The 26,067-nt window shown below is 36.9% G+C and overlaps 1 protein-coding gene and 1 non-coding gene across 5 annotated transcripts in view; both read left to right on the forward strand.

Moving 5' to 3' along the window:
* The window catches only part of EMCN (endomucin), an 88,282-nt gene that overhangs the window by 50,798 nt on the left and 11,417 nt on the right, over positions 1 to 26,067 (forward strand). For 3 of the 4 annotated variants that reach the window (XM_073805567.1, XM_019926473.3, XM_019926472.3), the window contains 6 exons: positions 5,800 to 5,838; positions 17,625 to 17,717; positions 18,149 to 18,202; positions 20,066 to 20,161; positions 23,654 to 23,678; positions 25,149 to 25,210. In XM_073805567.1, the coding sequence (XP_073661668.1) occupies positions 5,800 to 5,838; positions 17,625 to 17,717; positions 18,149 to 18,202; positions 20,066 to 20,161; positions 23,654 to 23,678; positions 25,149 to 25,210 (369 nt within the window). The remainder of the gene's footprint in view (positions 1 to 5,799; positions 5,839 to 17,624; positions 17,718 to 18,148; positions 18,203 to 20,065; positions 20,162 to 23,653; positions 23,679 to 25,148; positions 25,211 to 26,067) is intronic. The other variant, XM_073805566.1, reaches the window with a different exon arrangement.
* Positions 1,412 to 1,574, forward strand: LOC117312524 (U1 spliceosomal RNA). The gene has a single exon (XR_004526848.1). It is a non-coding gene; the product is annotated as a U1 spliceosomal RNA (small nuclear RNA).

Here is a 26,067-nt window from a genome sequence, read left to right on the forward strand (position 1 = left end):
TGCGTGGATAAAAATACTTCTCAGGCTTTTGCCACTTAGAGCTTCTGCTACCACAGCATATACAATATTACAGACTGGAAGTCTGAAGGGAAAAATCTGACTTTTGTTAAGTAAAAACGAGTAACATTTATCAGTAATCAGTAGGTTATTTAGTCAGAGTTAATAACATTTATATGTAACAAATAGTTTATCGTATATGTTTCCTTTTTGCATAATTTATCCTAGTTTAGTATGGAGTTTGTTTAACACAAAAATCATATATAATCGTAGTAATCAAGTAGCCACTTCAGATATACTACTGGTTGAACATGAGGATGGCCTCTGCCCAAGCCTGTGCTTTTCAAGGCACCACAACCTTCTTAAAATAAAAAAAAAAGGGATCTACAATCATGCCAAGAGGAAGTTAGCTTATGGGTTACAAACAATGATTCTGAAATCAGATAGCTTAGGTTCCAATAATAGCACAACCATTTATTTGGACTGTGGCCTTTGGTAAGCTCCTTGACTTCTCAGTTTCCTCATCTGTAAAGTGGTTGTAATAAGACTACACCCTTACAGGATTCATGTGAAGATTAAAAGAGGTAAAATTATATAAAGCTTAAAACAGTGTCTGGAAAGTAAATAATACATTTTAGCTATTCTTTTATTAATGATAATCCTTATAAAAGCCAGGCAAAGTTGGTATTTATGATACCAGTTTCACAAATAAGGAAGCAGGTTCAGAAAGACTAAATGACTTGGCCAAGGTTAAATTAAAAGATGAAATTCAGACCCTGTTTTTCTCGCCTCAAATCCCATAAAAGTCACTATACCACACTTGTTCTCATTACACCTGTTTTACATAAGGTATCTAAAGGAATGAGACAACAACTAGCTTTCAATTGGGTGCATCATATGCTTGACAAGCAGAAGTTCAATCAATATGAGAGACTGACGGACTGATAGGCTGGTTGAATATAAACCTGTGATTCTCACCAGGGTGGTTCTCTTGCTGTTACCAGATTTATTCCTGACTGTGGTATTTGTTCATGCTGCCCTCCTTATCTGTATGGTCCTTCTTTCATCCCCTTGTCCTTCCTCCACTTGCTTATTCAAATTCTACACAACTATCAAGAGCCTCTGCAAGATGCTACCTCAATACTTCCCACAACTTAATGAGTGTTGCCAGATATGCGTACCATCTGCACTATTATTTATTTAGTACTTTCTTTCAATTGATGCACTTTTTATTCTTAAATTTGTTTGAAAAGTAAACCATCATAAATGAAAAACCAGTTTGACTTGGCATAAACAGAAGCTAGAAAGTCACTATGATGTAAGCAAAATAAAACAAAATTCTAGTTAGATTTTGTTGCTTGCCAAAGGCTCTGAGTTTGAGGCTTGCTTGTCCTTGTTTAAGAAAATAAATCAAATCCTTACCTGGAAGGGGAGATACCAGGATCATGAAGGTGGTTTTCCCCCGTCGAGGCTTATCCATAGCACTCTGGATGTGCTGTGCTGACCCCTGTGATTTTTCCAAACGTGGAAAACTCCACTGAATAATTTGTGATTCTTGGGGACTGCATTCTTCCCGCTGTGGGGTGAAAAAAAAATGATATAAGCACATGCTACGTATTAATGACATATTTGCATCAAATTGAAATTTTGAAACTTCGTCATTGAAACAAACAAAAAAGCTGAAAAGAAAATAACTTTCTCATTTAGTGTTTCAATCTTATTTAATGTCACTTTCCAGTACTGCCTCATAGAATCTCTCTTACAATGCTACGCATCTCATGCTTTGGAAAACACTAATTTATCTGATCACCTATCCTCATTAGTTCTCTTGTGAATGTCATCATTTATCTATGACATTTATTTGGGAACTTAATTACAATGTTTCTTACATGATATTTAATAAGTTTGTATCATTTCATGTGGGCTGATAAAGGAGGAATACTCAGGATAACAAGGTCTTAGTCACAAGACACAGATTAGCCAAACCAGAACTCATCCCATGTACAGTGGCTCAGTCAATACTTTGTTTGGAAGGGCGGCGTGGAAATAAGAAGGAAAATCTGAATTGGTCCTAGTAAATTATTTTTAAGCAAATCAGAAAAGAATTATGTATGGGAATGGCTGTATATATTTTTTCTCCTGGGCTTGTTAATGATAAATCATGTTCTGTGTGTAATTATATACAGCTATATATAGCTGTAAATATAATGGCCTTCATAAGATAAGAATATTTAGCAAAGCTACTTGTTGTAGTATTGCTTATTATTTGTTTTAAAAGCTGATAGTTTAAGCAAAGTTTAGCTTTGGATTAAATTGTGGATTAAAGTTTAGCATTTCAAAGTTCATTTGCATTTCATAAGACTTCAGTTTCATATTAGAGACAAACTCAACCAAGAAATTTTAAGTTGCCAGCCACCCTGATTAAGGATTTGGTTTTTACTAAACATCTAAGTTTGAGACTAGGTTACACACTTATTTGCTATTTGACTTCACCTACTTCCTTTTCTTAAAAACACATTTGCACTATGAAATTTATAAATAAAAAAAAAACAAGAATAATACTTTAGCCATATTCCATAGCATTCCTCTCTATTAAGATTTTATATCCACAGAACTGAATCCAAATTTGAAAATAGTATGCCATATGAAAACACTTTATTATCTTCAGAATAATACATCCTTGATTTTAGGATAAAAAGGTATATATATTCCAGTATTGATTAAATATTTAAGATTTACAGAATTTTGTCCTCCGGATAATAATATATTCATTCATATATAAAAGTCTGGACCTCTTAAGATTCAGTAAAAGGATTTTGAATTTTTTTAAAATAAATTTATTTTCTCTTTGGCCACGTTTGGGTCTTTGTTGCTGCGCGTGGGCTTTTCTCTGTTTGCAGCGAGCAGGGTCTACTCTTCGTTGCTGGGAGTGGGCTTCTCTTGTTGCGGAGCACCGGCTCTAGGTGTGTGGGCTTCAGTAGTTGTGGCACACAGGCTCAGTAGTTGTGGCTCGCAGGCTCTAGAGCGCAGGCTCAGTGGTGCACCGGCTTAGTTACTCTGCAGCATGTGGGATCTTCCTGGACCAGGGTTTGAACCCGTGTCCCCTGCATTGGCAGGCGGATTCTTAACCACTGCACCACCAGGGAAGCCCGGATTTTGAATTGTTATATGTTATTTTTTTAATATTCAGCTACATCTTTAAGGCATAGTTATTTTTCTTTTGTGTAATATGTCCCTCTAAAATCATTATGCATTTTTTAAAACATCTTTATTGGAGTATAATTGCTTTACAATGGTGAGTTAGTTTCTGCTGTATAACAAAGTGAATCAGCTATACGTATACATATATCCCCATATCCCCTCCCTCTTGCGTCTCCCTCCCAGCCTCCCTATCCCACCCCTCTAGGTGGTCACAGAGCACGGAACTGATCTCCCTGTGCTATGCAGCTGCTTCCCATTAGCTATCTATTTTACAACTGGTACTGTATATATGTCCATGCCACTCTCTCACTTGGTCCCAGCTTACCATTCCCCCTCCCTGTGTCCCCAAGTCCATTCTCTCATTATGCATTTTTGAAGGATGAAAAAAATGCAAAAAAGGATAGTCAGAAGGTTTTGTCTGATATGAGTTTAAAAATTTTTCATTCTCTGTAAAGTCTATCAGCATGAAGGTTATGACCTGATATTAAAAGCAGGAGGAACAAAAGGTTTGGATTTCATTTGTATTCTAATCCTCTGGCAGCTGATAAATATTTTAACTGCAACTTTCAAATACAACATTATGCCATGTTCAAAAGTATTTTAACTAGTTATCAAAAGTAGGAATTAATTACATAAGCTTTCCACTCAGAACAGTTTAGTGGAAGGAAAAGCTGTCTCTTTGAGTAAAAGAGAATGGACCTTAGAGCCAACAGACCTGAATTATAATCACGGTCCTCCCTTTGAGAAAGCAGTTTCACTGCTTTCAACTAATATTTGCAGATCTGCAAAATGGAAATAATAACGTCTTTCTTGTAGACATCAGAAATTAATATATGGAACTGATCATAAGAGTTGCTTGAAAAATAGTAGCTATAGTTATCCAAGCAGGAATATTAAGTAAGGCATTCATTTTCTCTTAAAAATTGAATTCTAAGAGGTAGAATTAGGTTTATTATTATTACTTTCTACTGTTATTCGTTCATTCCTTATATTTTTACCAGAGACCTGGTAGTAGGCTCTGCAATTACGGCTCTGAGTAAAACAAGAAATCTTTTTCCTCCTGGAGTTACATTCTAACTAACAACAAGCATATTTTTAAAGAATCAATGTCCCTGGAGTGATAAAAGTACTGTTGAGCAGATGAGGCAGAGTGGTGGACTAGAGTGGAGGGTAATGAGACTTGTGCCCCTGGGAGACAATTGTACCATGCTTTGATCTAAGATGGTGAGGGCGGAGGTGGGTTTGAGGATGCTAGTCAAGAGTTATGAATGCATAAAGAAGATGTGGTATATAGATACGATGGAATATTACTCAGCCATAAAAAAGAATGAAATAATGCCATTTGCAGCAACATGGATGGACCTAGAGATTATCATGCTAAGTGAAGTAAGTGAGACAGGGAAAGTCTAATATTATACTATTGCTTATATGTGGAATCTAAAACAAAAAGATACAGATGAACTTATTTACAGGAATAGACCCACAGACATAGAGAACAAACTTATGGCTACCAAAGGGGAAGTGAGGGAGATAAATTAGGAGTTTGGGATTAACATATACATATTACTGTATGTAAAATAGACAACCAACAGGGACTTACTATATAGCACAGGGAATTATACTCAATATTTTGTAATAACATATAAGGGGAAAAAATCTGAAAAAGAATAAAAAGAATATATATATATATAAAATATATATATATATATAAACTGAATTACTATCACTGTGCTGTACATCTGATATTAACACAACATTATAAATCAACCATACTTCAGTAAAAAAGAGTTCTGTTTCAGGCATGTTAAATTTGAGATGATGATGAGACAGTCAAGTGAAAATACAAAGGAAGCAAGTGAATATTTTTAAACTATCATTATTGGGCTTCTATTTGTTTCAATTTTTTTCTATATTTTTTCATGTGGCAAATCTTGGTTCATGGTGCAAACACTCCAAGTTGTTGAAGTGATCTTTGATTATAATTCTCAGGTGATTTTATTTGTAGAAGCGCTTCTGAGCTATATTTCCTTTAGAGGAATTCCCTAAGTTTCAGAGGAATCTGTCTGAACCATTCTGAATCTTCCTCGGGTCAGGAGATGCACAATAGCTTAGTAGGAGTACGACACATGGCAGTGCCACTCATGAAGTGCCTACCAAAGTTTTGTAGTTGTCTGGGTTATCTAGGCATATTCAAGATGTGGGGTTGTACTAGGTGCTCCAAAAGAGGATTCAGCAAAATACAGCTCACAGGCCAATCCAGACCCACACCTGTTTTTGTAAATAAAGTTTAATGGGAATACAGCCATACATATTCTTTAGGTATTATGTATAGCTGCATTCACACTACAATGGCAAAGCTGAATAGTCACTAGAGACTTATGACCCACAAAGCTTAAAATACTATTTGGCCCTTTAAGAAAAAGTTGGCTGACCCCTGCTCTGAAGTTTCTTCTAATCAGGAAGCCTCTTGATTTTATGATTTGATGAAAGTAAATCGGAAATGAGCTAAGGTCTATATCTATTTACCACCTGAAGTAATTGTGAGAGTACATTTGATATTCAACATTTAATTTTAGCAATTTTCTTTTCTTTCCTCTAAAGCTGAGATTCAGAGTTCAATCAAAGCCACAGAAACAACAGGTAAGTTAATTTTCTTTCTCTGAAAATATTCCCGGGTAAAATCCCAAGAAAGAGACAAAGTAGATCAATCAGTCTGAGGACAGAGTGAAATAGCACAAAGGAAAACATTACATGGCAACTAAAATATTTAGGAAATCTTGTGTTAAAAAAATGCAGTCCCGGAGAATATACAATGATGTGCCTCAGTGCTCTGGGGCTGGGATGAGTGGAACCAGTTCTGGTAAATGCATAAAGCCTGTGGAATTTTCCTCTGCTCAGAACCTACTGTTCCTGGTCTGTTTCTGTGGTCAGCTTGCCCTCTCTCAGAAGTATAGAGTGTGTGTTTGCTGTCTTCTCTACTTTCTAACAAAGCCTGGTCCTGGCATCCGAAGAGATGATGTTATAAACCACAGTTAACAGCCTAAAATGTTATCACTTAAAGAAGTGCTCATGCTTTGCCATCCTTAGTTTTAAACTGAATAAATTCTGGATGATGGAGCAACAGAAATTGAAAAAGATTATTGGGCAGAGGAAAATGATGATGTTGAATCTTCCTATTGTTTTGAAATTATAATTGTTTGGGGGATTTTTACCTTCCTACATCCTACCTGGTACTTATATACATGACAAATCTCTTAGGTTCTCAATAATAACCACCTTTGGTATATATAAAATGAGAAATACATGAAGTAAACTTGTAAGATCATGTAACTTTTTAAAAAATTGGAAAAATAAAGGCTTGAAAATTATGAGCGACTCTGACATTTTCACAGCAAATGTCCTGAATAATCATCATAGTTTACCTTCAAAGAATTAGAAATGAAAATTATTATGCTTTTAACTTTTCATCATTTATCTTCTACATAATACATCAAATGAATAAAGAAGTTATTTTTATATTGTTAACTCTATTTCACCTTATTGCCATATTTTTTTATTCTTATTTCCATCTACATAGTCTAGAAATGCAACAGAAAAAACATTGGGAAAAGCAAAGCAAAACAAAGCATAAATATAGTACATCCAGGCAAAGAGGGTAGCTTTACATCGGCTGATGCCTTGCACTGTTCTGGAGAAGTCCTGTCCGCCCGCTTCATGGATTGGTTATCAAGGAGAAGTTACAGATGAAAGACAATTGGGAAGCTGACAAAGTGTCAGCTCGTTTTAAGGGGAGACTGAAGCGTCTTTTATTTTGTTTAAAATAATGGTATCAACACAATGCCAACTTTAGCTATAATTGATTTTTAAATGTAATAAAAAGCCCATTTAGACTTTAATTTTGAATTATAGAAACTAATGCTCCTAAAACAATTAATAGACAAACCACTGATTTGAATAGCAGACTAGAAGGAAATGAGGCTGATTCTATCAGCTGTAGAAAAGTCAGTCTCAAACTTCAGATGTATGTTTGGGCTGAAGACTAAATCCAGATACACTCAAAAAATTCACAGATATTCACCCATATGATCAAGGAGAGGCATCTTCCTTAAAATAATTAGCATTTCTCTTTTAGGTAAAGTTGAGGTAGACTTCTTGACCACAGAATTATTAGTACTGCTTCCTTCCATAAATATGAGTTAAATATACATTTAATGTTTGACTAGAACATACTGAGTTCTCATGTTTGATATTTTCTTTCAGATTATGCATCTGACTTTAATTTTCTTGAAAAATTATGTTTTTACCACTCTCTTCAAAAACTATTTTTAAGGATCTAGAAATTGTTGATTGTTTTATGTAGGATCTTTTTTTGGAATTCAGGATAAGTAAGGCAACTATATATAAAATGTGAATTATAAGCAACTATACATAGATATGACATTCAATTTTATGTAATAAAGATAAAAGAAAGATAGTCATAGTTAGATGGAAATGATCAGTCAAAGTCAGAAGACATGTCCATTCATTCCACTCAACAGAGCAAAGGTAGTATGAATGGACAACTGAGTTTAACAATGCTAAGCATGAGGAATTCATGCCCAATATCTAAAGCATGTGGGAAAGTCAAACTTCACCTGACCACTGAAACATACCTGGAGAGACTCCAAATTTTGTATAATCCCCTGTCAAATATACAGAATGGTATATTCAACCAATCACCACTAACTGAGGCATTCAATAAATATTTGTTCTGTTCCATCACACATAGCACTAGCTAAGAGTTTGAGTGTTACATGGAGCCTGCCATTAAGGGTTACTAGTCAATATAATAAATAACTATAATCACTCCAGCAGTCATGTAGGTATAAAGTGATGTGTCATAGATGAGCCTCAGATAACCTTATGCTAAGATCAGAGAAGGAAGAGAGTTTTTTCCCTTTAGCTGTTGTTGTGGTATACATTGGGTGGGAAAAAGCAGTTTAAGAAAGATGAGGAAGGGGTTCATGAAAAAAGCGACTTTCTAGCTGCCAGATTTTTCTACCTACTCATTTTTTTAGCTCTGAATTCAGAGCGAATGAGGAGATAGAAAGACCCACTAAAAAGTGATGAAAAACTGTTTATTCCCCAGAGATATATGCAGCCATCATGCGGCCATTACAACAATTTAAAGCAATGATAGAATTCACTTTTCTTTAGCCTTATCATTTTCTCACAGACAGGCAGAGCTAATAATTTGTCCTTGAAAATGAACCTCTTGATTTCTTTGATAAGAGACCTCAGCTCCAGAGAAAAATGGAACAATATGCCTCAGAGTATTGGGAAAGGAATAAACCATCTGCCCTTAACTTTCTGAAAATATAACTATATTTGTCAGGGTTTTCCAGAGAAACAGAACAAAAAGAATATATATATATATGTATTTGTATATATGCATGGAAATCTCTAAAGAGGTTGATTATGAAGAATTGGCTCATGCATTACAGAGTCTGAGAAGTCCTAAGATCTCAGTTGGCAAACTAGAGGCCTGGAAAGGTAGGAGAATGGATGGTATAGTTCTAGTCCGTCCAAAGGGCTGAGGGCCAGGAGAGCAAATGGTGTAAGTTCCAGTCTGAAAGCTGGCAAGCTCAAGACCCAAGAAGAGTCAATATCTCAGTTCAAAGGCAAAGGAAACTGATATCCCAGCTCAAGGCAATCCGGCAGAAAGAGTTCTTCTTACTCCATGGAGCCTTTCTGTTCTATACAGACCTTCAACTGATTGGATCAGAGCCACCCTAATGGAGGGTAATCTATTTCACTCAGTCTACTGATCTGAATGTTAATCTCATCCAAAAACACATTCACAGGCACACCCAGAATAATGCTTGACCAAATATCTGAGAACCCCATGGCCAAGTCTAGTTGACACATAAAACTACTCACCACCACAACATTCTCATAGTCACCAGCACAGCTTGTGAAAGTTCTCATTGTACCCATCTTCTTGACTTTCTCAACTATGTTTCAGGGCCTCAATTGTATTGTAGACATTAATTTTGATGGAAAATCAGAAGCCAGTACAGGCAAAAGTCCCATCAAAACTGACTACTGGCCTTTGGAAAGGAGGATGCTCTGTCTTGGTTCATTCATTATGCTTGACATCTTATGTAATGCCTGGGATTGGTTACTCATCTCTCAGAATTCATATAATGTGAAGCATGAATTATTTTTATACAGAGGATTACTTACCTGAATGTTTGAACTTTGAATGACAGAATCTTTGTTCAGGTAGAACTTTGTTCGGGTAGAACTATTGACAGATACTATTGTTCAGGTAGAACGCACTCAAACTAGAAATATACCCATAGCGAAGTGATATCCAGAGTTGTTTTTGTTAACTTGGAAATTTTATGCTGTTTGAAAATTAGTTGAGAATAAAATAACTCAGTTATGGAATGAAAAATATACCAATATTTATGTGATAGGGTCTGGCATAAACTTCCACTTAGGAAATTGTATGAATCTATAAATCTAGGTATGGCTATGTGGGTTCTTCTCTAGTTCAGGGATCTGATAACGCTCTAAGAAGTGCTCGGCCCTGTTCTTGTGGCTCTCTAGTCTACACTGAAAGGTCATAAAAACTCACAGTCTCAACTGATTAGCTAGCCAACACTCACTTTAAGAACCAACACATTTCAATGATATTGCTAAGGGTGTGAGCTCTTCCAATGAGCTCTACAATGTGTTTTATTTAATACACTAGGAATAATTCTGTCTGCTTGTATGTATATGCAGAGTCTGGTTTGGCCTATTGAAGGAAGGAGGTGTTTAGTTTACCTTGGTAGGAAGAATACCTGCTCAATTGGAGCCGAAATTGAAATAGATAACATTTCATGTAACAAAAATAAGAGGCATGCCCTTATAACTCATTCCGACTGAGGAGCAGAAGCTTAGGCAGCACAGAATTGTGGTTGACAGAACAGAGTCTAGAGTTTGCATTCAAACCCCAGCTCTGTGTGACTTTGAGCAAATTATTTACACTCTCTGGGCTTCAGTTTCCACTTTATGAAATGAAAATATTATGAATACAATAGTGAGTGTAAAACTCTTAGAACAATGCCTGGCATGCAGTGTCCCATAACTTGAAAATAAAGTCCTTTTTAACATTTTCATGTCCGTGTTTTGGATTGCTTACGCTCACATTCTCAGAAAGCATATGGCACAGGAAGAGTTACACGTTGAAAAGCTTCTCAGTGTTTTCAGGTCGTACTATCCAAATGGTGAATTTCAGGTAAGATGATGTATATATTTTGGGAGAGAGATGAGAACATTCTAAAACTTTCAGAATGCTGAGAAAAAAATTTCATTGGTCTCATTGATAATGATACCATTAACAAGTAAGATAAACTCAACTCACTTGAAACCTGTTCGTTGCACGGCATAATGGAAAGGAAACAGATAGGGTTTTGAGTCATACTTGGCTTATGTCTTAGCCCTTCTGCTTATTGCCAGACATGTTACCTTATCTCTCTGAGCCACAGTATCTCTCATCTTTAAAGCACATAATAAAAATGTTTAAGAATAAGGTGAGTTAGCACATATGGAAGTAATTAACAGTGCCCCATTCAGTCTTTGTGCATTGTATATAATTTTCTGGAAATTAATAACTATTTATATTAAGTCACAAAAGAAAAATATGCCCTCCTTCTTCAACGTATATTTCTACAGAGTTACCTAAAGTAAACAAATCTCTAGTCACAGTTATTACTGGGTTAGAGGATGCTATTACTTCTGGTTAGTTATGCTGATGGCCCAAAGCAAAGTGAAAGAACTTCGAGATAAAAATTGTTTTTGCATAGCTTGAAGTGTACAACTAGGTCAGAAAGTTCAGGTCTGATGAGAGCAGAAATTAATTTTTATCATGTGAAGGCAGAAAAGTTTCCTTTTGTCATTTTGCTCATTAAGTAGATGAGGGGATCCTGTTAAAAGTGAAAATGCAGACTAGCTATGACAAAATCTGAATTGAAAGGAACCCTGACAAGAATCTAAATCTTAAAGCTAGAAGAGACCTCAGGGATCATACCAGCATATTCCCCTCCCAAAACAGAGAATGGGACCAACCATACTCATAGCATTTACTGACTGGGCCGCTGATGTGCCACTTACGTATATAATAGACCATTTTCCACTCTGATAATGAAAGCCTAGAGTAAACCATGCTCCCTTTCCCTGAGTGTCAGGATGCTCAGAACCAATTCTTATGGCCAACGCCAGCAACCATATTGATGCTTGGTATTAACTCTTAGAAGGAGCTTATTTGTTTCTTCCAGTTTCCTTTGTTCTGATTTCTCATTTTTATTTTATTCATCTTATGGCCTATATCATTGCTTAAGCACCTCTAATTCTTTCTGTTGAGAATTAATTTATAAGTAAAATTCAATTAACAATAACATGGTATCTCTTATTTTAATCCTTGACGTACTGTTTGTTTTTTTCACATCAATCAACTTTGTGCTGTTCACCTTCCCTGTGGGAGCTCCTTAAATGAAATAACTCTCTCATGTACTCTGTTGTATTTCCTTCAGCATCTACTGTTGGACCCAGAGTAGGTGTCTATTTTTTTCTATTACTTCAGAATGAATGAAAAAAAATAATGAAAATGATTTTAAATAAGTACCCGTCCTAATATTAAGGCAAAAAAGGAAAACACATGAATTCACTTCCTCCTCAACAATAGTCGCATCTGCTGCCAAAAAATTTGTTTGTCCATTCAGCAAAACTTATGGTCGCTACTTGTACACACTGCTCTAGCGCTTGGGAAATATCAGTAAGCAAAATAAAGATTCTTGCCCTCGAGGATCTTATATTCTAGTATAAGTATAGACAAACTATAATCAATACACGTATTAATTAACCAAATTATAAAGCAAGGTGGGAGGTGATAAGTGCTATGAGAAAGAGAAGATGTAGAACAGTGTAGAAGGGAGGGATTATGGGTGCCAGAGAGGTGGGGACCATTTTCAGTATTGAAAAAGTGGTCAAGATAAGTCATAAAAAGGTTTGAGAAAATACAAGAAGGAAGTGAGCCACCTAATACGTGGGGGAAGAGCATCTAAACAGAGCTACAACTTGAGGAGAGGACTGGTGTGTTAAGTAAACAGGGCAGGGAGAAAGGCAGGGGATATACCAGGCAGATTACCTAAGATTTGGTGGGTTATTTCAAGGACTGTGATTTTTTCTGTAAGTGGAATGGAAAAACACTGAGGATTTTAAACAGAGGGGTGACATGATCTGACTCATGTTTTATAAGTATAACTCTGATTGCTGAGGAGAGACTGTCAAATGAAGCAAGATTATCTTTTGCAAATTTTCGAGGAGAGAAATGATGGTAGCTTGGACCAGTGTGGTCATAGGGTCATAGGGTGGCATGCAATCTCCAAATTCCAAATATATTTTGGAGGTGGAGCCTATAGACATTCTTGACGATTGCATTTGGAATAGTATAGAAAGAGATGAATCAAAAATAACTCTGAGGCTTTTGGCCTGAGCAACTGGAAGGAATATCTGCCATCAGCTAAGATAGAAAGGCTGCAGATAGAGCAGAAATTCAAGTTTGGACATGTTGAGTTTCAGATTTTTATTATTTGCCATGATTATGAATCTGAAATTTAGGAAAGAGGTCTAGGCTGGAAGCATAAATTAGGAGATCATTTGCACTGATATTCTATTTAAACCTTGAAATTGACTGAAATCACCAATGAAATTAGTGTAGTTAGACATGAGGACAAAGGACTGCATTCTGGGGCCCTCCAAGACTGAGTCAGAAAGAAGAGACAAAACCAGCCAAGGAGACTGAGAAGAATAAGACATAAAGTAGGAGAAAAACCAGCAGTGTGTGCTCTGCTGGAGCCACATGGAGAAAATGTGTTAAGGAGGAGGGAATGAGTTATGTGACAAGTGCTGGAAAGTTCTTTTTAAAAGTGAGACATGAATCCATCAAATTGCAGTTAGAGACCAGTTCCAATTATTTATAAATAATGAGAAAAATGAATAAGCATTCCGTTCAATTGAATTTAGTCCCTCAAACACATATCAAATGCGTACATATCAAAAAGAAGAATAGGAAACATGGTGAAATGAAAACAGAACACACAGTTTTATTTTCTTTCTCACACTAGAATATTTTATCCTCTACTGCCTCTCACACTTTTTCTCCTGTTAATATCTGTGTATGGTATGCCTTCCTTTAAGGAAGGTTTGAGAAGGCCATCAGGGACTCCTCCAGCTCAAGTCCCTCCTCAGGGAAACCCATGGTTCCCAGGAGCAGACCTGCTTTCATATACTTGCCAGGCTCAATCACTGGCTGGGAGCAGCCCGCAGGAGGTATGGCATCAGCACAAACACAGTGATGGAATTCAGAGAGCAGGTGGGGAACCTCGGTCAATTACACTGTAGTTCGCCTTCCATGAGGTGCATTCTCATAACCACCAGAGGTACCCTTGGACATCAATAAGGTCTTCTGTCTTTAAAACTTCCAATGATTTACCTAGTAATTGGTTTACAGCAAGAGCCAAATGTGTTCCACTGTCAGATGGCAATAGGGTAAATTTGTTTTTTTTTTAACTTTTTACTTTATATTGGAGTATAGCCAATTAACAATGTTGTGATAGTTTCAGGTGCACAGCAAAGGGACTCAGCCATACATATACATGTATCCATTCTCTCCCAAACTCCCCTCCCATCCAGGCTGCCACATAACATTGAGCAGAGTTCCCTGTGCCATACAGTAGGCCCTTGTTGGTTATCCATCTTAAATATAGCGGTGTGTACATGTCAATCCCAAACTCACTGACTATCCCTTTCCCCCATTTTCCCCCCGGTAACCATAAGTTCGTTCTCTAAGTCTGTGAGTCTGTTTCTGTTTTGTAAATAAGTTCATTTGTATCATTTCTTTTTAGATTCCGCATATAAGGGATATCACGATATTTCTCTTTCTCTGTCTGACTTACTTCACTCAGTATGAGAATCTCTAGGTCCCTCCATGTTGCTGTGAATGGCGTTGTTTTCATTCTTTTTAATGGCTGAGTAATATTCTTGTGTGTGTGTGTGTGTGTGTGTGTGTGTGTGTGTGTGTGTGTGTGTGTATACCACATCTTCTTTATGTATTCCTCTATCGAGGGGGATTTAGGTTGCTTCCATGTCTTGGCTATTGTAAACAGTGCTGCAATGAACATTGGGGTGCATGTATCCTTTTGGACCATGTTTTTCTCCAGATATATGCCCAAGAGTGGGATTGCATGGTCACATAGTAGCTCTATTTTTAGTTTTTTAAGAAACCTCCATACTGTTCTCCATAGTGGCTGTACCAATTTACACTCCCACCATCAGTGTAGGAGGGTTCCCTTCTCTCCACACCCTCTCCAGCATTTATTGTTTGTGGATTTTTTGATGATAGTCATTCTACCTGGTGTGAAGTGATACCTCATTGTAGTTTTGATTTGCATTTCTCTAATAATTAGTGGTGTTGACCATCTTTTCATGTGCCTTTTGGCCATCTGTATGTCTTCTTTGGAGAACTGTCTGTTTAGGTCTGCCCACTTTTTGATTGGGTTGTTTGTTTTGAGGATATTAAGCCTCATGAGCTGTTTGTAAATTTTGGAGACTAATCCATTGGGTAAATTTGGGTACACATTATTACAATAGACTTGGTTCTTCAAGTCTCTTTATAACAACAGACTTTATTCTGAGGTCTCTGCCTCAAACAGCCTGCTCCAATTTCTGGCCTGAAGTTTGCAAACTAAATTTAAGTCATAACATACCATATCTGCAATTCAATAATCATTACAATCACCAAAAGTCAAGGTCTAAGAGCAAACTGATGTCATCTAAGAACACCATATACTCCAGTTTCTCCAGTTCCTGACTAGAGCAAGGAAGCTTCTGAAAACATGTAAGTGTCTGAAGAGTCATATAGCTTTACACTTAGAATACCTGAGAAAATTAGATAAATTGACTTTGGTGAAAGACTCAACTCTGTAGGTGCCTAATCACAATATAACAATAGGATATTATTATAAAATAATATATTAATATAATATAAATTAACATAATTTTATAGTAATTATATATATTATAAACATATCAGTATCAACACTTCTAAGCAATTTAAATTTATTCTTACTCATTTAATTTTCACAACACTATGATGTAGAAAAATTATAATCACCATTTGTAGATGTGGAAACTCAGACACAAAGAGTTTAAGTGCCTTGCCTAAGATTCCACAGCAAATAAGTGCTAGAGTCAGATTTGAGCCCGCGTACTCAGTCTTCAGAATCATGCTCTCAACCATCCACTGTACCTCTCCTGTACCTCCTCTGCCAATGCCGCTTTAGTAGAACGTGGCATAATACAGTCTCAGTGAAATCCACAGAAATCATAAGCTCTGAACATACCATGGCTCCATCTTAATTGCAGGAAGAATTACATTAAACTCACAATTTATGAATTCAGCCAAGACCTGTAATTTCATCAATATGATCATGCTAATGGACAGGGTTTCTCAAACTGTAAGTTAATTCCCATTAGCGGGTCATGACTACTATTTTTTAAAATGAAGTAAAACACCAGAAATCATTCAATGTAATAGAGGTGAAGTGTGTGTATGTGTGTGTGTGTGTGTGTGTGTGTGTGTGTGTGCGCTGGTTTCAGAAATGATTTATTAACTAAAGTTTGCGGTTAAAAGAAAAAAAAATAAGTCTTTGTTCAAGGAGCCAACAAATCCTCTTTTAAGAAGGGTTAATTCTATTGCCTCTCTGTGGATCACTAGCAATAATGGCACTGGACAGTCAACACGTTTTAACCTTTTAAGGAGGAAAGCTTGGAGTTTCATCTGAACCAGATAGATTATACTCAGAACTGTAGCCGCCACTTAGCCTGTCTATGAGAAGGTAATAAGGTAGAACGTGGAGTCTTGAAAATTAACCCTTGGGAAATCCCAGGGGAATTAATGCCATTGGTTATTTAATCAGCCATCTCATTCTCTACCAACACAACCAAAAGACCATTCATCCTCACTAGAACACTTCACACTGGAAAAAGCAACTAAGTACTGAGGTTTGAGCTAGTTCCCACTCTTGTATTTAAGATTCCTTTTTCTGCCTGCTCAGTGCACGAGCCTGACATTTTTCTTTGTTCTTACGGGCATATATCTAGCTTCCTCCCACAGATCTCTTGCCTGGCAAGAACAGAGTCTTAACATTATTCTCCCCCCACAAATGTCAAAAATGCATAAGCATGCAGCGCGTGCTGGGCTGTGGGTGACAAAGAGAGAAAGATACAAGGCAGTCATAGGCAATATCAATTTCTTTCATGCAATTATGCATGGGCTTCACACTCCTAAGGGGGCCATAATTGTAAGAGGTGCCTCTTAGTTTATCCAAGCAGTCAGCTACATCTTACTGCATACCCACTGTGGTGAGAGCTTCGTGTGGTGGATGGTGGGAATTACAGCCCTCACACTCCAGGAGCTTGCAATTCAGTGTAGAGACAAGGCAAACAGGTGTGATTAAAAGATATTACTTCATATTTCAAGAAAAAGAGAATTATTTTTCAAAAAATGTTCAAAATACAAATTACATTTTATTACAGATTCACAAGAATAAACGTTGTACACTTATAAAACATATACTTATCTATGTTTCCTTGAAATTTATTGAGATTTATGAGTTTTGAATAATAAATTCTTATTTATTATTTTTTTGTTTTAGTCCTTCTGACTAAAGATGGCAAATGTTGACTTATGCAAACAAATAATAATAATCAATTTAAAATTAACATTTGCCATGGTAAAAAGAGCATGGACAGTGGTCGAAATGCATCCAAGCAGCAGTTACTCTAGAAAAGGCCTACAACTGTAAACCACTGCTGAGATAAAAATGAAGGGATCTTCTATTATTTTTTTCCCCAGTTCTTCCAACCAAAGTCTCAATTGCAATCTTTCTCTTTGACCACTAAGAAACATTATAAAATCTGAAGTCCTGTGTATTTATGTCCATTTTAAGTATTTATAGTGAAAAGAATCACTATCACTCAAAGTGATAGACTGTGATTAATGCTTCTGCATTGATTTGCATTCTTATGGGATGCAGAACTTCATGCAGTAGGTGATACAGTCTGTAGCCTAAGATGAGAAACTTGCTCACGTTTTTTTGGCCAGTTCTTGAAGGTATACTACTAACACCCAAGTTTTCTCATTCCAAATTTAATCATCTCTACAGGAGGAGATAGAATGAACTCATGATTTAATGTATAACTGTATGCATCCCATTATTCAACAATAAGCAGTTTTTTACAGATCATCAGAAATACAAATTGTTTGAATCTGCAAAGAAATCCAGTAAGAAGAGCAAATACTATCATCTGACGCTACATTTATCATTTTCCTACAGTTAACACTCTACAACCAGATGCGTCACCTACCAGAATCCCTACGTTATCCTCAATATCAGTAACAATTCTGGAAAACATCTCCCAGTCTCAAGGTATGACTTCTGTGTGTATGAGTGGAAGCTTGCTTCGCCTGACCCCTCCTCACTGAGAAAACCTCACCCATTTAAAAAACAGCTTATTGAGGTATAATTTATACACAACAAAACTACACATCCTCAAACAAGGGAGGGGACACGAGGAAACTTTTGGAGGTGATGACTCTGTCTAGTACCTTGATTGTGGGGATGGTTTCATGGGTATATGCATGTGTCCAAACTCATCAGATTGTATACATTAACTCCCTACCAATCTTGAGTCATGAAACAGAACTCTTTCAGAATGAGATAAAATGTTTTCACTCCAAGACTCATACCTATAAATCACAGAGGCTTACCTAAACGGGGAGTGGGGGAGGTGGGGGGAGGAGTGTGAGAATTGGCACCCATTAACCAAAGGTGACTTTTTTTCTTTCTTAAAATAATAGGCACTGAGAACGCAAAAAATGCAAGCTCTTCTTCAGCCAGCCCCTCTTATTCCAGTGAGTAATACGTGCATCTTCATTCAAGGCAGTAGAACTGCAGAAAGTTTGAATGTTACCAATAAGGGAAGGGACTCAACTATAGACAGCCTTTTCTCAACTTTACTGAACCTGCAATCCCATTATAATCCTATATAATTGCTACCTGCTTTGAAAGTTTCCTCCCATTGAGTCTGGTTTTAATAAATACACTTTGGGGATTTTTTTTTTTCTTACCTTAGTGCTAAGCAGCTACCACCAGGCGTCAAGGTGAATTGATGGGACTAATCTCTGATAAGCCAAAGTGCATGGGCAGAGATTCCATAAAAATGAATTTTCACCTTTACAAAACTTTATCTTAATGTTAAAAATGGCCTTTTCAGAAAAGTTCCATTTTAGCAAAAACATATATATGTCAGCCACTGTTTATGCTAGGACTGAATAGAGAATATTCATTAATTTCCCTGAAAATTAAGAATAAGATGAATATATATGAAGCTGTGATAATAAAAGATTATCTTAGGTTTAGGTAAAGTCATTCCATTCAATAAGTCAGTACTGCATTTATTGAGCTGCTGATTCATGCCATCTTCGTTTTGGGAGGCACTAATGATCTCATGTAAGGTCTAATATGAACCCAGCAGAACTTACTTAAAACGAATATTTAACCATAACAGTGAAGTGTAACCCACCCTACAAATGAATCTCCTAGCTATTCTCAATCCCCCGGTAAATATAAGGAGTACATATGCCAGCAGATGAGAACACCTAACTAAACAGTAACTATAACATCTATATCTCTACTTATATCCCTATGACAGCTTTTTCCTTTCTTCACTCTTGTTTTAACCTGGGAAATGACTGTCAGAAAAGAAGGCAGATGCTAAAACAAACAAACAAACAGCAAAGACCTTCTTTTAATGAGAACAGCAAAAACTCACCCTAGTTTACTGTAGCAACACCACTCCCCCAAGCAGACATTCACAAATACACACATGCTTATCTTTCTTGGACCATATTGTTCCACCATGATATCCATCTATATCCACTTATGTTATTGTATGCCTTTTTAGTCCTAAGGTATTTTTACAGAAAGATATTAGTGATTTTTTTTTTTAAGAAGCCAGCTTTATGACTAGAGCATTTCCACTAGAATCAGTAGAGGATATATATTTCTTTTTCTTCCAGTTTTATTAAGATATAATTGACATACAGCACTGCATAAGTTTTAGGTGTACAGCATAATGATTTGACTTACATACATCATGAAACTTATCACAGTAAGTTAGTGAACATCCATCACCTCATATGGATACAAAATTAAAGAAATAGAAAAATGTTTTTTCTTGTGATGAGAACTCTGGGGACTTGCTCTCTTAACAACTTTCATATGTAACATACAACAGAGTTAATTCTATTTATCATGTTATACATTAAAACCCTAGTGCTTATTTATCTTATAATTGGAAGTTTGTGCCTTCTGAATGCCTTCATCCAAGCTATGTATTAGTAACTTCACTATAAACTAGTAAAGAATATAAAGTGTGAATATGGTTCTGACCATAGGGGACAGCTTCTTCCTGGCCAGTCTCCCACCTCCTCATTCCTTCAGTCACCAGGAAAGTGGGAACTGTCTTCCTTAGGTTTGGAGTTTTATTTCAGAAAGGCTACAAGACTGACATCAAGTGGATACATCAGAAATGACAACTAGGGCAAAACCCAGGAATCAGATAATTATCTTCTTTGCTTAAAAAAAAAATCTTCTTTTAAATAAAATGATGTTTAAAGAAGAAAGGAAGCATACATGCTTTTCCTCAGTTCATGAATGATTTGTTGTGAAATTCAATAGCCACTCTAACTGACAATGTCTCCAATACTTTTTAGGTATCATTTTGCCTGTGGTTATTGCTTTGATTGCAATAACACTTTCAGTCTTTGCTTTGGTGGGTTTGTATCGAATGTGCTGGAAGACAGACCCAGGTAGGTAACAGTGTTTTGTTTCATTTTGTTTCCCTAAAAGGAGAATAAACATGCTTAGTCTAAACTTGAACTTAAACTCTTAAGAGGAGAGAGGCATTATACACAGAAACGAACTGCTGTATTGCTTGATCACAGAGGTAGAGGGAAAGGGGCAGAGAAATCCACTGAATGCCGGTGAAGGTAAGGAGTAGAAATTAGCTACTGATGGCAAATAATATTGAATATGGACACATTTTTTTAAAATGAAAAAGCCCTGGTTTTGTGGGTGGTCAGGGGAATACGGTAGTAAAGAAGGCATAAAGTGACATGTGTTAACTATAGCGAAGATTTGTTCCATTTCCGTATAACAGAGAATAAAGGGAAGTATCGCTAAGAATTTCACTTTGGGACCCATAATTTCAAGAAGAGTGTTTTGTGACTTACTTCCCTCCTGGGAGGCACAGCTGCCTTCCTATGAAGGTGTCTTCCACAACTGTGTGTTCTGCTAATTGAATCAGTTCCTCAGGATTGGACACGATTGCAATTTTTAGAGGGATTCTAGCCCAACAATTCTTTATTATCCTCTTAATCTCTCCATTAGCTTTGGAAAGTCTTTCTTCTTTCATTGAAAATGACGCTGCCTTCTTTTACATCCTCACTCTTTTTCTTCTTTTTGCTGCTTCATCTTCTTCTCCCTGCCTCTTGAATATTTATGATTCCCATAATGGCATTACATTTTAAAGTCTTTTTTTAAATAAACTTTTAAACCTTAGGATAGATTTAGATTTACAGAAAAGTTGTGAAGATAGGTGGAGAGTTCCCATCTACCCTTATGATTAATATCTTACGTTAGTATGGTATATTTGTCACAATTAATTGACCCAAATTGATACATTATTAACTAAAGTCCCGATTTTATTGAGATTTCTTTTGGTCTTTATTCAGTCTTTTTTCTGTTCCAGGAACTTGAGGTCTCTTTTTATTTCATGCTTCCTCTGAATCCCCCTCCAGTTCCTGGGAACTCGCCTATGTTATCTTAAACTTCAATCTATCTTTCCATTTCAGACACCTTCCTGGTTGTATAATGTAATGCCATGTATTCTGCTTCATCCATGTTATTCCTTCTCTTGGAATGTTCAGCCCACTGCTTAACTTTTATAACACACCTTAACTTTTATAACACACCTAATCTCCATCTTATCCATTAGAATCTAGCTTAAAAACAAACTTAGTCCATATTTTTTCGACACCCCATCTCTTTAAGCAGAGTGGAGTGTTCTATTACTTCTAATTCCACAGAATTTAATGATAGCATTCATCACACTATAATATAGTTACTTCTCTATAAGCCTGCTTCCTCTGAAAGTCAAACATCTTATTCTGTCTAGGCTGCTCTAACAAAAATGCCATAGATTGGGTGGCTTAAACAACAAACATCTATTTCTCGCAGCTCCCGAGGCTGACAAGTTCAACCAACACACCATCAGATTTGACGTCTGATGAGCGCACTCTTCCTGGTTTTCAGATCTGCCTGTGTCTTCTTGTGGCAGAGGGGACAAGAGAATTCTCTGGGATCTCTTTTATAAGGGCACTAAGCCATTCCTAAGGACTCTGCCCTCATGACCTAATCACTTTCCAAAGGCCCAGCATCCTAATACCATCACATTGGGCATTAAGATTTAACATATGAATTTTGAGGGGACACAAACATTCAGTCCATAACTTCAGGCAACCCCTCCAAGTCACAAACTATGTATGACTCACATGGCATTGTGCATAATAAATAGCAGAGAGAGCCTTATGATACGCTTGTTGAGTTAAATTTTGTAATTTTCAGTAAAATAGAACCTTTCCTTTCCTCACTTTAATTCTAAACAGTTCACTAACAGAACTCTACCTAAGTCTCATATACTGTTAAAAAGTAAAAATGAATCATTTTTATGAGCCACGCTCTTCTTTGTTTACCCCATGGACAATGTGCCCCCAGGACACTAATGAATGCTGTTCCTGAGGCCAATCGCTGACTGTGCAGGGCGCGGACAGTTTGGCGCCTGAGCAAGACAGTGCAAGGGAAAGTAATGATATGAAAACAGCAGTGTTCATTTTAGCTCTTGCTGTAAAATAAGAAGAAAACAAATCAACGTCTTTCCCTCTGGGAGTTAGTGAATAAACTTCTTAATAAAGTCTGAAATATGTTTCTTCACTCAGTTTCCAGAGGGGAAATAGCATTTTTATAAATCAGTTTAATTTCTCTAAGTTTCTAAACCACCAATCCTATCTTTTATGGGAACTCAACCAATCTAGTTGAAGCCAGTGGGTGTTGAGTATACAGGATAGGGGAAAAAACTGTGGGCTAAATCCATCAGTAAAAATACCCTGTAGTGAAAAACTGCTTTGCATAGGAAGATTTGCAAATAAGTTATTTGAAAAGTTGACGCTTTCTATTAAAGGGGACTTTATAGGTGAACTGGATTGTTGTTAAAACCCTACTGATGGTAGGGAAGATGAAGTTAGAGCTAGCTGGTGAATAGCATACCGTGCCATGAATTAAATTCTAGGGATTAAGATTCATGTTGGAGTAACTTAGCCAAGGTGACAGAAATAGCAGTAGCCAAAATTTTCGTGGAAATCAACGTCTTTATAAAACAATGATGGTCAAAGTCAAGAGAATGATATTCAAAAGGCATATCCTGATATGAGCTACCTTAGAGAGGAAAAGAAATCCAAGAGATGGGAGCTGAGCCATGGAATAAAATCACAGCAAAATCCGGAATAAAGCAAGGCCCTTAAGTGATTACATTAAATATTTTGCCTAATAGGCCACAGATCAATGCAAGGTTTGACCAGCATGATCTGCTCCCGAGAGGCCATGCTCTTGTGCAGAATGAATCACTCTGCGTTCTCACGAGCCCGGCTTGCTTTCTACCGACCCTCGTGGAACAGCCCGGCAAAGCGGACAGAAGATTAGTTACAGTTAGTAGGCTCAGTGACGTTTTGTAGGGCACTTCTGAGAAGCTGAATCCGTGGGCTTCAGATGCAATTAGAAGCAATAGCAGCATCGTGGCTCACCACAAATACAGAGATTTAGGTCCCCAGAGAGAGCAACATATAAAGAAAAGCCAAAAATTCAATTCTTTGTTTTAAGAAGGTAATTCAATACTCTGAGAAGAATTTGTTTCCAGAGATACTGAAACCTTTTTTGGTGTCTGTGGGATGTACAATAATGGATAATAGTTCCACACAGTGATACGAAACTATAAGATTAAAATTAGTCCAGAGCTAAGTTCAGTGGAGTTGGCCTAGTTGAGACTATACCATGAATGGATTAGCTGTGACTGAGGAATGAGTAGTCACCACGTCTGAGGAAATGGTCAGTGGGGCGGGGAATGGGGCGAGAGACTGAAAAGTTAAAAACTGGCTTTAGAGACATCTTTGAGCAGAAAGTGGCAGGGGTCTCAGGTTTTTTGCAGCTAAGCTCCTCACAGCTCTAATAACAATTCCCTCCTCTCCTAGGCACACCTGAAAATGGAAATGACCAGTAAGTAATGCTACATCATTGTTTTCTTCTAGAAGCTCTGACCCTGTCATTTATATAGAGGAAAGTATTGATCCTCTACTCATACTTCTTCGGGTTTTTCAAGCATTTTGCAGAAGGCATAGTATATGGGGTTTGGCTACCTATTTGTCAGAGAGCTCTCAAGTATGAGAAATTCCAACAACTGGCTCTTAATCTTGGGTAAAGTGGTAAAATCAGAAATCAAAAGTTGCCCAAAAAATCATAGAAAAACATAGCTAGAGTTTTAAAATAGCTTTCCCATTGAAATTTTCAATACGCTTCTCACAATTAGGGAAAAATCATGCCTGCACCTTGAGACAGCTCTGAGTGGCTTTACTTTAATAACAGATGGTTATTTTGCTTCGACTTTACTAAAACAAACAAAGCAGTTGTTAGCAATCCTACCAACTGTTACAATCAAGGTGCTGCAAAGAGACAAACTATTTTAATGTCAAAACCAAATTCTGTGGTTAAGTTTTCTGTGTTGACCTGACTTTGTAGCCTGCCTTTTTGTGGGTGTTTTTGTATATTCATTGGGATGTGAACTTTAAGAATAATGTCCCAGGCTTCCCTGGTGGCGCAGTGGTTGAGAGTCCGCCTGCCGATGGGGACACGGGTTCGTGCCCTGGTCCGGGAAGATCCCACATGCCGCGGAGTGGCTGGGCCCGTGAGCCATGGCCGCTGAGCCTGCGCGTCCGGAGCCTGTGCTCCGCAACGGGAGAGGCCACAACAGTGAGAGGCCCGCATACTGGAAAAAAAAAAAAAAAAAAAGAATAATGTCCCTACACCACCTACCATTCTTAATTAAAAGTAGAGGTTCTTGAGATGTCCAAGGAGAGGAATTGGAGTTTGAAACTATTTTGAGTCTGAGAAGGGATAGGTGGGAACTCTTATTGAAATAGACAGTTCAGACACTATACTGCAGTATCCACGACCTCATGAAAAGGAATTACCCAGAACTCAGATCAGTCCAAAAGGTTTGGAAACATTTCTCTGTCTTCCCCTCACAATTAGTAAGTGGAAGCATGTGCAACATGGACCTCATGACAGGTGGGTTTTTTTTTTTTTTTTCTTCCGGCTGTGCCGCTCGGCATGAGGGATGTTAGTTCTCCCACCAGGGATCGAACCTGTGCCCCCTGCATTGGGATCGCGGAGTCTTAACCACTGGACTGCCAGGGAAGTCCCTACGTGACCCATCTTGATGTTTAATTTAGCTGATGATCATCACCATAACAGAATAACAGAGATTTATTGGCTTGATTCCAGAAATGAAAGTGCTATAAAAGTATATGTGTCTGTACATGAAGAAACACAAGTTTTGCCATAGAAACACACAAAAATATATATGCACGTGTATATTCTTCTTTCTGTTTGTATCATGTTTACTTTCCTTCACAGATATGTAATGCTAATTACTGTGGCGCTAACTTAATGTTTTCTGTTTCCAAATAGACCTCAGTCCGATAAAGAGAGTGTGAAGCTTCTCACTGTTAAGACAATTTCTCATGAGTCTGGTAAGCTCCCAGATTGTCGATTAGATGAAAAATGGCTATTTCAAAATCTAACTTGGATTTTGTTCATGTGAACATAACCAAAAAGCATAACTTCTCTAGAAAAACTCAATCATTAACTCCCAAGAAATACAAAATTCTCCTATGAAGAAAAGATGAGCCCTAGAAATATCATTTTTGGTAAGATTATTAGACTCTCTGGCTTTTGGAGGTTGCGTGCAGATGTGTTCTAAAGAATGGGTGGTGACTAGAGGCATTTTCTATTCTGCAGTAGTGGCAGAAAAAACACTAAGTATGCCGCAGGGTTTTTTTTATAGTATTGCTGTTGTTTTGTTTCACTTTTGGTAATGGCTGTGTACAGTCAACCGGAACTAGGATTCATCAGTTAAAATGTATATCATATTTTATATCACTTCAAATACTTTAATTGAGCTTCTCAGTAAGGACAAAACACAATTTCCTACTGATAAAATTTACATTTCTTTTTTCTAGTTTCTTAGGTTTTGATTTTGTTTGGTCTGCAATCTAAAAAGATGTTCAAAATACAGATATGATTTGTATGAATTATATTTGTATCGAAAGCAATGAAAAATGAGATGCTAGATAGTTTTTAAAAATTAAAAAACAGATTACATTTTTGTTTTGAGTAAACAAAATATTTAAAACATCAATATGACAAAAAAATAAAAAGTATATAAATAAAAAGTAATTATGAGTTTTATGAAACAATCTATGTGGCTCTAATTTAAATATCAAGTTACATCAAGACATTTACTATATTCAGTCCCCCCAATTTTACCTATACAAAATACTCCCACAATACATATGTTATGTGAAGTGAGAGCTATCAGATGATAAAC

This window comes from Tursiops truncatus, chromosome 5 (genome assembly GCF_011762595.2).
Source record: "Tursiops truncatus isolate mTurTru1 chromosome 5, mTurTru1.mat.Y, whole genome shotgun sequence".
In the NCBI taxonomy this organism is placed as follows: Eukaryota; Metazoa; Chordata; class Mammalia; order Artiodactyla; family Delphinidae; genus Tursiops; species Tursiops truncatus.